This window comes from Lacerta agilis, chromosome 6 (assembly GCF_009819535.1).
Source record: "Lacerta agilis isolate rLacAgi1 chromosome 6, rLacAgi1.pri, whole genome shotgun sequence".
Lineage (NCBI taxonomy): Eukaryota > Metazoa > Chordata > Lepidosauria > Squamata > Lacertidae > Lacerta > Lacerta agilis.
This window is the reverse complement of record NC_046317.1, coordinates 44,576,192-44,588,471: the sequence shown is the minus strand read 5'-3', so window position 1 is coordinate 44,588,471 and position 12,280 is coordinate 44,576,192. Positions and strand designations below refer to the sequence as shown.

The following is a 12,280-nucleotide window of genomic DNA, read 5'->3' as shown; positions in this document are numbered from 1 at the left end:
TGTGAAAAGAGCTCTTGAAAGCTCTGCAAGGGTGTTCAGGGAACCCTATTTCTTTTGTAGGGACCCACAGAGCTTCAAAAAGAGGAAGTCTCACTGAATCACATGCTCTAGACATGGTAGCAGAATGGGATGTGCTCACACAATTGCTTCTTACCAGAGCCACATGTACGGTGAATTCCACACCAATTCCCACAGAGGCGATGAGGATGACTACTGGGATGGCACTCAGCTTGATGCCCATCAGGCCCATGATCCCAAAGAGCTCGACTGTTATCATAGCTAGAACAAATACCTACATCAGAGAGAAGGGACAGCTCAGTATCTTACCTGCAAGCTATGGTTATGGACATGTCAATTACAGCAATGAACAAAGCCCAATGTAGTGGTTAACAGGTAGATTAAGAATAGGTACCTACAAATCCATATGCTCATATGTATGTAATTTCTGAATTCAGAATTAATTCAGAAAATGCAAAACATCTCATTGTGGCACATAAATACCTGGTTATTAGTTACAGTAATCCCCACCCACTACTACCATGCCTGTTTGATAGATTTGTTTGTTTGTTTGAGTGGCATTACAGTATACGCTTTTGTATGGTAACAGTAGGGGTATGGGACTGTGCACAATCTAGCCCTAAAGGTGGATAAGGATGCAAATACAGTAGAGCACCTGCATATTAGTGTGCAAGCTTAAACCCTTTCAGCACTGTGGAAAGAAGCTTGAGGAGAGAAAAATATATTTACTTTTTGCTGCAAAGGTAAAGCTCTACTTTACACTCTGTCTGGTAGCAGATGTGTGTTTACCATTGCATCTGCATACAGTGGGAATTGGTCTCATTCCGCAGCTCCTTGGTGTGCACACCTGTACAATACATACATGATGTCTGTTGTGTGCATACCTTAATACATTTATGGGTAAATATGTGTATGTTCATGTGTTGTTGTTTTTTTAAAAAAAGAAATATGAGAAGGTACGAAAAACATTCCAGACTTGCAGCAAACACTCATTTCTGCAGTCAGAATAAATTCTGCAAACTACTGCAGCGAGTTTTTTTTTCCAAATGTATTACAGCTGCAAATTTTGAGTTTGGGCAGAACCTGAATGGTTTAGAATGGTCTCTGGTATTGAAGGAAAACTTCTTAGGACACTATGTAAGGCAAGGGCGATGGAAAGGCAACTGTGCAGAGATTACAGGAAGCATCGCACAATTCTCCCCTACTCCCATTTCCAAGTTTCCTGTCCTAAACACGAGAGCCAAAAATACTGATTTAACTAACAGTGACAGTGTTTGACAACCATGTGCCTTGTTGCACAATGCCATACTGCTACTACATACAATGTTTGGAGCTAAAACATCTCCCTTAATGCTAGGCCCCCTGTTGCTCATGAAGAAGGTTACTCACAATGATACTGGCAGTCCAAGGATTGAGGAGTAGCAGGGTGCACACTAGGAAAGTGCAGGCCAACACAATACTGATGGCCTGTAGAAGCCAGTGACGAAGGCCAATGTACTGCTCCCAGAAGAGGAAAGGGTATCCGCTAGGGTAGCTGAGGACACCATGCGTCTGGGCCACCTCATCACAGATAGCACGCACGCTCTCGATGGCTGCCACGAAGTCTGATGTCTGCCGCAGTCCATTGAGGTAGAAGGGGAACTGAGCAAACTCCAGGGGCTGTGCAGCAGGGACTGTCAGAAAGAGAGGCAGCCCATCAGATATAGTGGCCTCCTGGCCCCTACTCCCTACTCCCATCTCTAGGGCCAAAAATGAATTGCTTCCATTGCCCATGTGCCAGGCATGGCTTGCAAAGGTGAGAAACATACATCGTAAGGATTTACACTGTGGAATTGCCATAGAAGTGCGGATAGGACTGAGCTGAAACAGTAATGCATGATGGAAAGTGGAACAAGAATGAGGCTGCTGCCTGAACTCACTTCGAAGGTTCTCGCCAGTGGCATCGTACTTGTCGTGGATCCATTCCGGGGGTGGTGGGTAAAAGTTGGCCTGAGATGCAGCAAAGCCAAGTGGATCGTTGCTCACCCACACTGTCAAACAGATGTAGAAGATGTCAGGAGGAATGATCCCATTCTCATCCACCAGGCGGCGAGTTGTCAGCTGTAGGCAGATGGAAGGGATGCAGGGCGGTTAAGAAGTACAGCAACTAATAGTACCGTAAGTAGTAGCAGTGGTCAGGGTGCTACTAGACAGGTGCTATCATTTGGCAGGAAATAGGGCTGAGGCCCCTGCTTGGGCACCAGCTGCCCATTCCCAAAGCCACGTAGATCTCCTGTGTTCCTCCATCTCCAAGGGATCCCAAATGCCTGTGGGAAAGCTTTCTCTCTCCTCTCTCCATTCTTTTGCAGTGGGGATCTATCTCCTGCTTCCCTCCTGGTACACCAAGGACTCACCCTTAATTCTCATGGCACACTGGGTTCTCTTTGCCTGCCCACTCCCAACTATTAGATTGCTCCCCCACTTACTTGATTTAGGTTTAAGGGTTCTTTCTTGTTGCCTGTCTGGATGAGGAGCTTGTAAGCCAGGGCACCATCTTCTGATCCGTTGCGGTAATTCTCCTTGGTGATATGCCCAGCTTCCCAGTCCTGGTCAAAGGCTGCCTGTAGACCTGCAGAACAGGGGATATACAGTTAAGGGAGTGCCATCTGTGGAACCCAAGGTCCGGAAGCAAGAGCTCCTCTCACTAGCTATGCCAATCCCTTCCCCTATTTCATAGCCTCCACCTCTTTGCTGTTTAACTCAGATCTCTCAGCGCCTGCAGCATGTTTCTGTCCCTACTTTAGAGGAACAAGAGCAGAGCTGGTAATCCTAGAAGGCGGAAGGACACCTGAACAACTGTGCAGGTGAGCATGTACACAAACATTTATATTTATTTATTGAATTTATATAGAATTTATATACTGCCCCATACCCACGGGTTCCAGTGTGGTTCACAGAATAAAATCAGAATATAAAAACTACAAACTACATAATCAAAATAAAAACAACAACCCTATAACCCCAACACATTTTTAAAGGGTAAAGGAAGTCAATCAAATCAACCAAAGGCCTGGTTAAAAAGGAACGTTTTGCCTGGCGCCTAAAGGTGTATAATGAAGGTGCCAGGTGAACTTCCCTGGGGAGAGCATTCCACAGATAGGGAGCCACTGTAGAGAAGACTGTGGGGAAGCTAAAAATCATTTCTAGCACTTATCCTGAACATGGTTGTGAAACAGACATTGATGCTTTCCTTCCCTGGAAGCAGCTGGCCACTAACACCTCATCCAAACTTCCATGCATCTTCTAGCCTTCAAGCAGGTTTGTAATAAAGCATCCTGCACAGAGAGCTGGAGGAGGGCATTCCACCCCACTTATTGGGGCAGAGGCAGTGCAGGACAGGAGAGAGAAGGTTGGCAAACTGTCCTTGACTCACCTCGCAGCCAGTCCTGGAGGTAGTGCAGCCACATCTTCGGCAACTGGCGGTTCTCATCACGCACAACATACTGGATGGCGTTGAAGGCCTGGTGCAGGCCGTAGAGGGCCTCCTGTGAGCTGGGGTAGTCAAAGCCACCCTTTGTAACCACAAACATGTTATAAAAGGAGAAGTATTTGAACTGAGCGGAAATGAAGGCGTGCTCCTTTGTGCCTCGTGGTAAAATATCTGTCAGGTAGAGTCCATCATGCACCTTGGTTGTACCGTAGAGGCTCAGGCCCAGCAGTGCCAGGAACAGGACTACAACAATTCCCTGGAAATGCAGAAAGGAAAGAGTGAAGACGGATGCACTCAGACCCCAATCTCTTCTGCAGAAGCCAACTTTTCCTCTGTTGCTGTCAAGAGACTTGACTTAACAAACATAGGGAGAATGGAAGAAAATCTGTGCTGGGCTAGACCAAAGGCCTATCTAGTCCAGCTCCCTATTAACACAGTGGACAGCCAGATGTTTATGAGAAGCCCACAAGAAAAGCAAACAATTGTCTGGGGGCTGGAACTGCAACCACCCAGCCCCACTTCATAGTACCTACAGTACGTGTAGGGTATGAATTGCCCCTAATGGAGTTTATATCAAAATGTGCCATGTTGTGGGAGTATGGTGCATACTTGTAAGGCAAGAGAATCAATAATGACAGGTAGGGAGTTTTCCATGCAAGGGGGCACATAACACACACATACATTAACCTTGAGAACATAGTTCTTTTGACTCTGTACCTGACCCTCTCTCTCTCTGAAGGTAAACACACACACAATATCTTAGACCATCTAGGTTATCTGTGACTGACATAGCCACTTCATCTGGAATTACCCAAGGAAGATACAGAGCCTTCATTCCTAACTTCCTAGATGTGCAAAAATAGACTAGGAAAGATGTACAGCTCTTGTCTTTGAATGACTACAAGGGACATGCAATCTTTGCCCCTGATAGGCAGGGCACAGGGGACAGCAACACCATGTCCTCATATAGGATGACATGCACAATGATTACATTTCAGATTGGTTCTCTCATCTCTGAGAAGAACAGGGAGCTTTAGTTCTCCATTGGCTGTAGTGCTGGCATCACAGACTTGCTACCCAGGATGCTGTACTCCCCCCCCTTCTTTCAATGTAGGGCAGAATGCCACCCACAAAGAAAGCGATTCTCAGCTGCCTACCTTGGTGTGGCTCTGCAGCAGGATAGGTGCATATTTGTCACGAGCAAAGCTGGAGAGGTTCCAATGACAAAAGGGCAACGGCACACAATCCGGGGCACTTTTGTTCTCATCCAGCTGTGCCAGAAGATCACGGGTGGAACTGGCAGGGGTGAAGACTTGCGACCCCAAAGGGTTGGCAGGCAGGAGAGTGGAAGGGGTGGTATAGACATGCTGGGTGGGTGGTAAAATGGTGACCACATGCCGCCCAGAGGGATCGCACTGGGTGAAGGCCTGAACTGTAGTGGTGATGCGTGTGCTGGTGGTCAGTGCTGGATGTCCATGCGGGAAAGCAGGTGCCGTGGGGTTGTCATTTGCATCTGTGTATTCCTGTGGCTGAATCTGGATGACGTGGGAGGAGCAGAGGCTGTGGGGAGAAGAAGAAACTGAGAAACTGCTGGACAACACACAGCCCCCTAGCCAGCCAGGCATCCTAACTCACACCCAGCAGCTGGATATAACTGTCACAAAAAGCTCCACTTCTCTTGGTGAGCAGATAGAGATACCCTTCACAATGTCTTTAAAGGGGCTTTTCAGAGTATGCTGATTTTATGTGCAGTTTGATGTGCATTTTGACTTGTTCTTATAGACAAACTTTTACCATAATAAAGAAATGTGTTTTTCAAAATGTTGTTGAGAGCACTACCATCTGTGCAGCTGGCTTTGTTCTCTTGCTGTTTTCCTTACAGCTGCATTTGATCCTCTCTTCTTGGGCTTAATGACTTTTCCAAACCACTGCCCCCAATTGCAGCATGCATCTCCTCTCCTGGGAGATCTGATGGAGCCCAGCCTAGCCAGGGAGAGTGCAGTACTGACCCAAAGGAGAAGGGACTCTGGGGGGGGGGGCTGTCCCTCCACCGCCAGCAGCTACACATATTTATTTATGGACAAATAAATAAATAAGGCACTTTTAAGACAGTACCTGTAGAAACAGCACAGAATATCGAGCCTCTTGTTTTCACGCCGGTGAAGGTCCAGACTCAGGATGGCAGGAAAAATGAAAAGCACCATGGCAAAGTTGAACACTACCACGACAGCAGCCTGCAAGCAGACGAAGGAGAGAGAACAATTAAACATGCTGAAGATCCTGAGCCAGGTCACCCTCTGTATAAAGAGGGGCATCTGTTCTTCAAGGGGAGCAATCACCCAGCTTTCCAGCCAAGGCATGGAGACTGAGGGCACAGCTACCTCCAGAGTGGAAGTGAAGGCTTGCCTTCAGTGAGATTCAAAGAAAATGCAAATGTGCATAAGCACAATTTGCTGACAAACCTGCATGGAGGAGCTCCTAGCAGAGGGGCTTACCTGCAGAGAGAAGGCACGCAGTGCTGGGATGGGCACAAGAGCAGCCATGAAGAAAGCAATCATATTATTGACAGAGGTGAGTGCCACACTGGTGCCACTGCGGCGTAGGCATTCCCCAGTCCGCTCCTGCATTGAAAAGGTGCAAATGAGGAACCGTGAGAATAGAGTTGAGGACTGGGGTTGAGCAAGCACTGGCAATGCATAGGGACTCAAAGGCTTGTGCAAAAACAGGGAACCTTCTTACCTTGACAGGGACGTGCTGGCTGGTCTCTGTGAAGGCATGTGCCAGCAAAAACATGTCATCCACACCAATGCCCAGTGCCAGAAAGGGCAGGACCTATACAGATATGGAGGAAAGCACAACGGGAGAAATCCCAATTAGAGGAGCACATCTGGGACTTGCTCAACTCCCACAAAAGTAGAAACAGGTCTCAGGCTGCAAACTGTGACTGGAAGGCACCAAAAATTCTTCCTTTTGCTGTTATACTCAGGCTCTAAATGATTCTCATGTTAACCAAAGTCAGGTTGGTTGGTGACTCTGGCAGGCTTGTGGCATACTCCTAGTCTGTTGCGATGTAAAGGATCCTGCCTTGGTACAAATGGACAGCTGTTCTTTTTTAAAAACTCAGCTGCTAGGGAATATACAGTATCGTACATTCCTCTGGAACTTCTGAACAAGAAACAGCATGTAGGCAGCTAGAGTGATCTGATTGCTGAAGGCAGCACGATGGTCATATTGGAACCTCAGGAACAGCCATGCATCTGAAGGTCAAGTGCTCTCTACAACACAGCATCTTCTAATGCCAAGCAGCGATAGAGAGGCAGAGCATAACCTCAGCCTTGCTTAACCTGAGAAATTGATGGGGTAAACAGTTCTCCTGCTTGCTGAGCAAAGAGGAGGGGAAATTGATGGAGAACAAAGGGTGGTCATTAGGGAAGGCAGACCTCTCCAAAATGCAGCCTACCTGGGTTGTGGCTGCATTGAATGAGATTCCTAGCAGAGAACACAGTCCAAGTCCTGCTGCCACGGAAAGGGCAACCAGAAGAACCCCAGCCAGGCCCACAGCACCCTGTGATTTGGAACAGTCCCAACGCAGCATGGTGACACAGGCATACGCCAGCTGCAAGTGGAGGAGAATGAGATGGCAATTAATGAGAAGAAAGGCAAGGATGGAAAAGCTATGCTTTAGTACACAATGGTAGATAAAGGAATAAGAGGAATGAAGGAGAGGGAAGAAGCTGCTACACACCATCAGCAGGTACCCGCCAGCCACACGGATGGCGCTCACATCTGAGAAGGATTTCATGATGTCATCAAGCGTGGTGGTGGAGAAGGCATGGATAGTCTGGGAGGAATTCGCAGGGAGGGATTCCTGGGCCAACTGCAAAGAAGCAAGACTCATGAGAGGCTGGGAGGAGAAGAGTCACCTCAGTGGCTGGGATCCTTCTCACATACATAAATGCATCCACAGGATCCATCTACATGCCAGGCATAGGCATGAAGGCTTATAGGCATGAAGGAGCCTATATGCTGCAATACATGTCATGTAGTAATACCAAACAAGACAGAAAACTCTACAGGGTCCATACACTCAATTCAAGAACAACTGGCCATGCTTTCACCCTATAAATTGTTTTTCATGTCATTCTACATGCTTGTAAGCATTCATGGTAGCACCCATCCTTTTTACACTGGCAGATGCATATTTGCATGCAGTCCTACATAATATTCTGCTCCTATCTGACAAACCTGCATGCAGTTTTGCATGTCATCTTCCTAGCATCTTCCCTTCAGTGCACACACTTTTCCAGCCTTTTTGTAGATGCATTTGTATCTTCACCCTTGCACACACCTGCATCAAGCAGCCCTGGAGTTCCCACACAGATGCCACAAACCAACCTGTCCATCTCACCTCAACAAACTCCCGCTGCCAGGCCTCCAGCACAGCAGCTGCCTTCTCCTCACTCCAGCTGATGTCGTGTATCTCATAGTCATCCCGATAGTGCTCAAAGAGCTGTCGTGGGCTCATCAACAGGAACATGCTTTGTAGGGCTTCGGCTCTGCATGGAAACAGAAGCTGGGTGAGAGACAATCCTTCTACTCGCATTCAAGGAGGCAGGACTCCTTTCAGCTCTGGAACTAGAGCCTTTAGGCCCCATTGCTCCCCCCACTGCCCAGGCTCAAGGCAGAAACCAAAAGCCTGATTTCTGCTTTCTTTATCTCACAGTCAGCCCTCATTCTGTGCACAGTTATTTCACAAGCCTACTTATGGGGCTTTTTTCAATTGAAACAGGTGCCTAGCCACCCCTATCAAAAAGGTATGCAAAAGGTATGCATGCTATGTCAATCAGCTGCCACGGAAAACAAGTCACTGACTAACATTCCACACAAAACATGAGAAAAACCAATAGGCTTTCCCAGCAGACCTGTGATTGTAGCAGATAATTTGCATAGAAAGTTCACCATGTATACATCCCAATCTATACACAACAAGAAACGCCCGCATGTATTCTGTTCTAGAAATGCATGAAAAGAGCTGGAAATGGCTGCAGATGCACCTCCCTGTAATATCGGAAGCACATCTCTTTCTTCTGCCTGAGCCTTCCAACTTTAAAAGGTGAGGATCTTTTCTCCCATTTTCTGGCTGCTTCCTTGCATGGGATTTTAAAACCAAAGCAAGGCGATGTATAGCAGCAACAACCCTTGTCCCCAATCTATTGCCCATTCCTTAGCCATTTTTGCAGCTCTTTGCCTTGTGAGATATGGAAGGGTTCAGGGACACGAGAATTCCCCTCTGAAGAACAATGGTTTTTAAATGCTGACACCGATTATGACACTGCCCCCACCAGCATGCGGAACGTGCCCCACCACGCCAAAACAGAAGGTATGGCAACCTGTAGAACAGGTAACTGCAGGTGCCAGCACAGTGCAGACTTGTGTGGAATCAACTTCCTAATGTGCACTTGAGCCCCTTTCTAGGATCTGGGCTGCGGATTGCTGCAAGCAGGTGTCTGTGCTGTGTCTTCCAGCATCCACGGCAGCTGGAAGGAATTGGGGTGGGGGGGGGAGGTGGCTTCGGGAGGCAAGGGGTGATGGCAGCCAGAGCTTCAGGGATCAACATAAATCGCATGGCTTAGGAATGCCCAAGCCAGTTGCTCCTAGGGTCAGGTCGCGGACATGCACCCACGAGAATATGAACCTCAGTGGCATCAAGTTACAAGCTGGCTCAGGAGGCAGTTTACTACCACCCCCAACTGTGAAAGGGGTAGCAATGAGAGTCCAAGCAGTTCCCAGGAGCCACGCTGTCCTCTTCCCTCACCATTCAAACATAACATTTATGACTTTGCCCACCCTTTTTAATTGGCCCTGCTTGCAGGGGTAAGCCATCTGCTCTGCATAAAGAGTTCCTTAGCTACTGAGTTATTCCTGGCCAAAGACCTCTGACTTGCAGGCACACACACCACACAAACACATACTTACCCCTGCAGTTTGCCCTGGGAATCCTTCACAGTGCCACCCAGGATCAGTTCCTCTTCCCAGTGCATGTATTTTCGTGAGAAGCCATGGCAGCCACCCGTGAGCTCTGAGGGGATGTCTGGTTCCTGGTGGAGACAACAAGAATGGAATGTAAAATAGCAGCATAAACTACAGACATAAGCACAGGTATTTTAGATGCATATTAAGGACACCATTATAGCCCCATCTCCTGCTTTTCATGGAGGAAGAGGTATCTTTGCACACTTCTGACTTGTGCACCGTGTACGTTTACTACTACTACTACTACTATTGAAGCAGAACTGTTCTGCTTAAGACTAAGGGATTATATGCTATAGCCCTGACTAGCTGGCTAATAAAACAAAACCCAGCTGTTAAATGTTGCTCCTCTGCAAATGTCGCATGTAAAAAACAAAACAAAACAAAAACCACACACACACACAAAATTCTCAGTAGGACAGGCAGCCTACTCTAGCAGACAAAATATTGGATTTGAGTGACCCAAACAGGTTTAAATTCCTGCTCAACCATTAATTCATTGAGCACTTTGGAAAAGTCAACATTTATTAGCTTCAGTTTTGCATGCAATAAATGGAAATAAAATAGTGAAAAAAATGTAAAGCACTTTAGACATTAACCGTTGCTACTGGAACAATCCATGTCTCTATAAACAAAACAAACAATATTTCCCATTATTCCATAACACTATTCCAGCATTCTGTCACATCCAGGAGTGATCAAGAAATTGAACCTTATATGGAACTATACAAATAGTAACGGGCTTAATTCTCACTGACAGGAACTGGTGTAGCCCAAACACCAATGAGGTGCCCAAGTGCCTCTCTCATTAGTGAATAGCTGACATCCACTTCTGTGGAGAAAAGTAAAGTTCTGCCCTTTGGGACAATGTTGGACTAGGAGCTAAACCTGCCCTCCAATCATGACCCTGGGTGGTCAGTCCCTTGCTGATAGGGACCCTAAATACACATATGCCCTTGAAAGGCAGACAACAGAGAGAAGCTCTCTTTTAGCAAACACCACATACGTAAACATAATAATATTGCATATTCTGCTGGTTAACAATAATGGGCAAGGCTTGAGATCCTCTCTGGAAATAATCCATTCTGCTCCTAGCTATGTAACCTCACATCTGACAATAATAATTCACATTTCAGTTCAGTGACATTGGCCTGGAACAATTAAGAAGGTTTACTAACAACTGTCAGAATAACTACTCCTTGGAGCAGCCTGATGCATCCCTGATTGGCCAGGATGGAAGACGGCGACATGCCATATGGCATTGCCACCAATATCATAATGCCTGGAACCCTGAGACAAAACAAATCACACAATCTCTATGCAGGGAAATCAAGCAGAGCTAAAGAGATCTGATAGATTCTAGCTTTTATGTGACAGTGCTCCATATCGGTTCTCCCCTGGTCTAGGTATTCTCATAGAATGAGGACCCAAAATCAGTCTGGCACTGTCACCTTGCAATCACCAGTGAGTCACCCACACAGTCATAAAACAAACATCAAGCAATGGGAAAAGCAGGAAAATTCCTATCACCTTGTAAGCTGGGGGACAGCACTTTCATAAATCATGCCAATCATGGCTTCACATACTATATATTTATATATATCTACCTTGCAAAGCAGCAGTGCCACATTTTCAGCCAACAAGGATAACAACAACAACAAGCAGCCCATTTGGACAATACCAGATGGATGAATTCAATTCAGCTAACGCTTGATAATACTTATCCAGCTAAGAGAAATATAAGAAGACTCAGTATTATATCAGAAACTAATATGCTTTTCTGCATATAAATAATAGTATCTATTTGCATTTGATTGAGGAGTTTGCAGAATCCATTCTGACTATATCATCCTGTGTGTGCGTGTGCTTGCCCACAGGCACACTGGGTGTTCCCTTCAATCCTACAGGCATCTCCTTCCTGCTCCTGTGGTGGCAGCGAGAGAAACTGGATAGCCATAATGATAACAGTCTGGCTTTCAAGCCAGGAAATGTGGAATTATGGCTGCAACTCCATCCTCCCGCTCCTTGTGCTTGCCCTTGGTCATATGTGCTCCGTGTGTGTACGCACACACTGCTCTCTCCCCCCTCCACCTTCCAAAAGCTCCGAAGCTGCCATCTGTTCTGGGACACATTCCAACTATGACCACCTGCTGGTGAGCACTTGCACTGCGTCTGCCTGGATCAGCACCATCATTCCTGCCTGTGCCTCTCTGGCACGGTGCCTTGCATTCCACATCTCCCCACACTCCTGGACGCAGAAGGGCAAAGCTAACCAAAGGGGGGCCCCACAGTGAATCCAGCCTTTTGGGGCACATGGCGCCTGAAAAGAGGCCCCTAGCTCCAACAAGACACAAGGAAGCTATTTTGTTGCATTGCACATGTGTTACAATCTGAAGAGCTCTGTGACATTATTGAGCCTCCTCCCCACCCCTCCCAGAGTCCAGACCAGAGAATCAGCTCTACTTTTTGTAGCCAGAATGTTCATTTATACATTATGTCATGGTATTTAGTGTGTACCTTGCAGGGGTGCCAACCTGAATAAAATATTGGAGGGGGGGGAGGCAGGTAAGCCCCACCCTGCATAATCGATCACAAGATGCAGCATGCACACACCATTTGAATATTTTATTGGGGGGGGGGCCAAAGGAGTTGGCTCCTATGGTACCTTGGCTATTGGTATCTTGAAGCAAAGGTATAACAATTGGGGAAACTGCCTTATTATTTGGTTAGCATGTCTTAGGAGCACTGAATGGCACTCACCTT

The 12,280-nt window shown here is 46.8% G+C and overlaps 1 protein-coding gene across 1 annotated transcript in view; it reads right to left on the bottom strand.

Moving 5' to 3' along the window:
* PTCH2 (patched 2) overlaps positions 1-12,280 on the bottom strand; it is a 52,211-nt gene that overhangs the window by 2,828 nt on the left and 37,103 nt on the right. The window contains exons 7-19 of the mRNA XM_033152272.1: positions 9,464-9,585; positions 7,896-8,043; positions 7,233-7,364; positions 6,948-7,103; positions 6,227-6,319; positions 5,983-6,108; positions 5,603-5,721; positions 4,645-5,047; positions 3,431-3,743; positions 2,484-2,626; positions 1,938-2,118; positions 1,408-1,691; positions 155-292 (exon numbers count right to left, since the gene is read on the bottom strand). Of these exons, the coding sequence (XP_033008163.1) occupies positions 155-292; positions 1,408-1,691; positions 1,938-2,118; positions 2,484-2,626; positions 3,431-3,743; positions 4,645-5,047; positions 5,603-5,721; positions 5,983-6,108; positions 6,227-6,319; positions 6,948-7,103; positions 7,233-7,364; positions 7,896-8,043; positions 9,464-9,585 (2,358 nt within the window). The remainder of the gene's footprint in view (positions 1-154; positions 293-1,407; positions 1,692-1,937; positions 2,119-2,483; positions 2,627-3,430; positions 3,744-4,644; positions 5,048-5,602; positions 5,722-5,982; positions 6,109-6,226; positions 6,320-6,947; positions 7,104-7,232; positions 7,365-7,895; positions 8,044-9,463; positions 9,586-12,280) is intronic.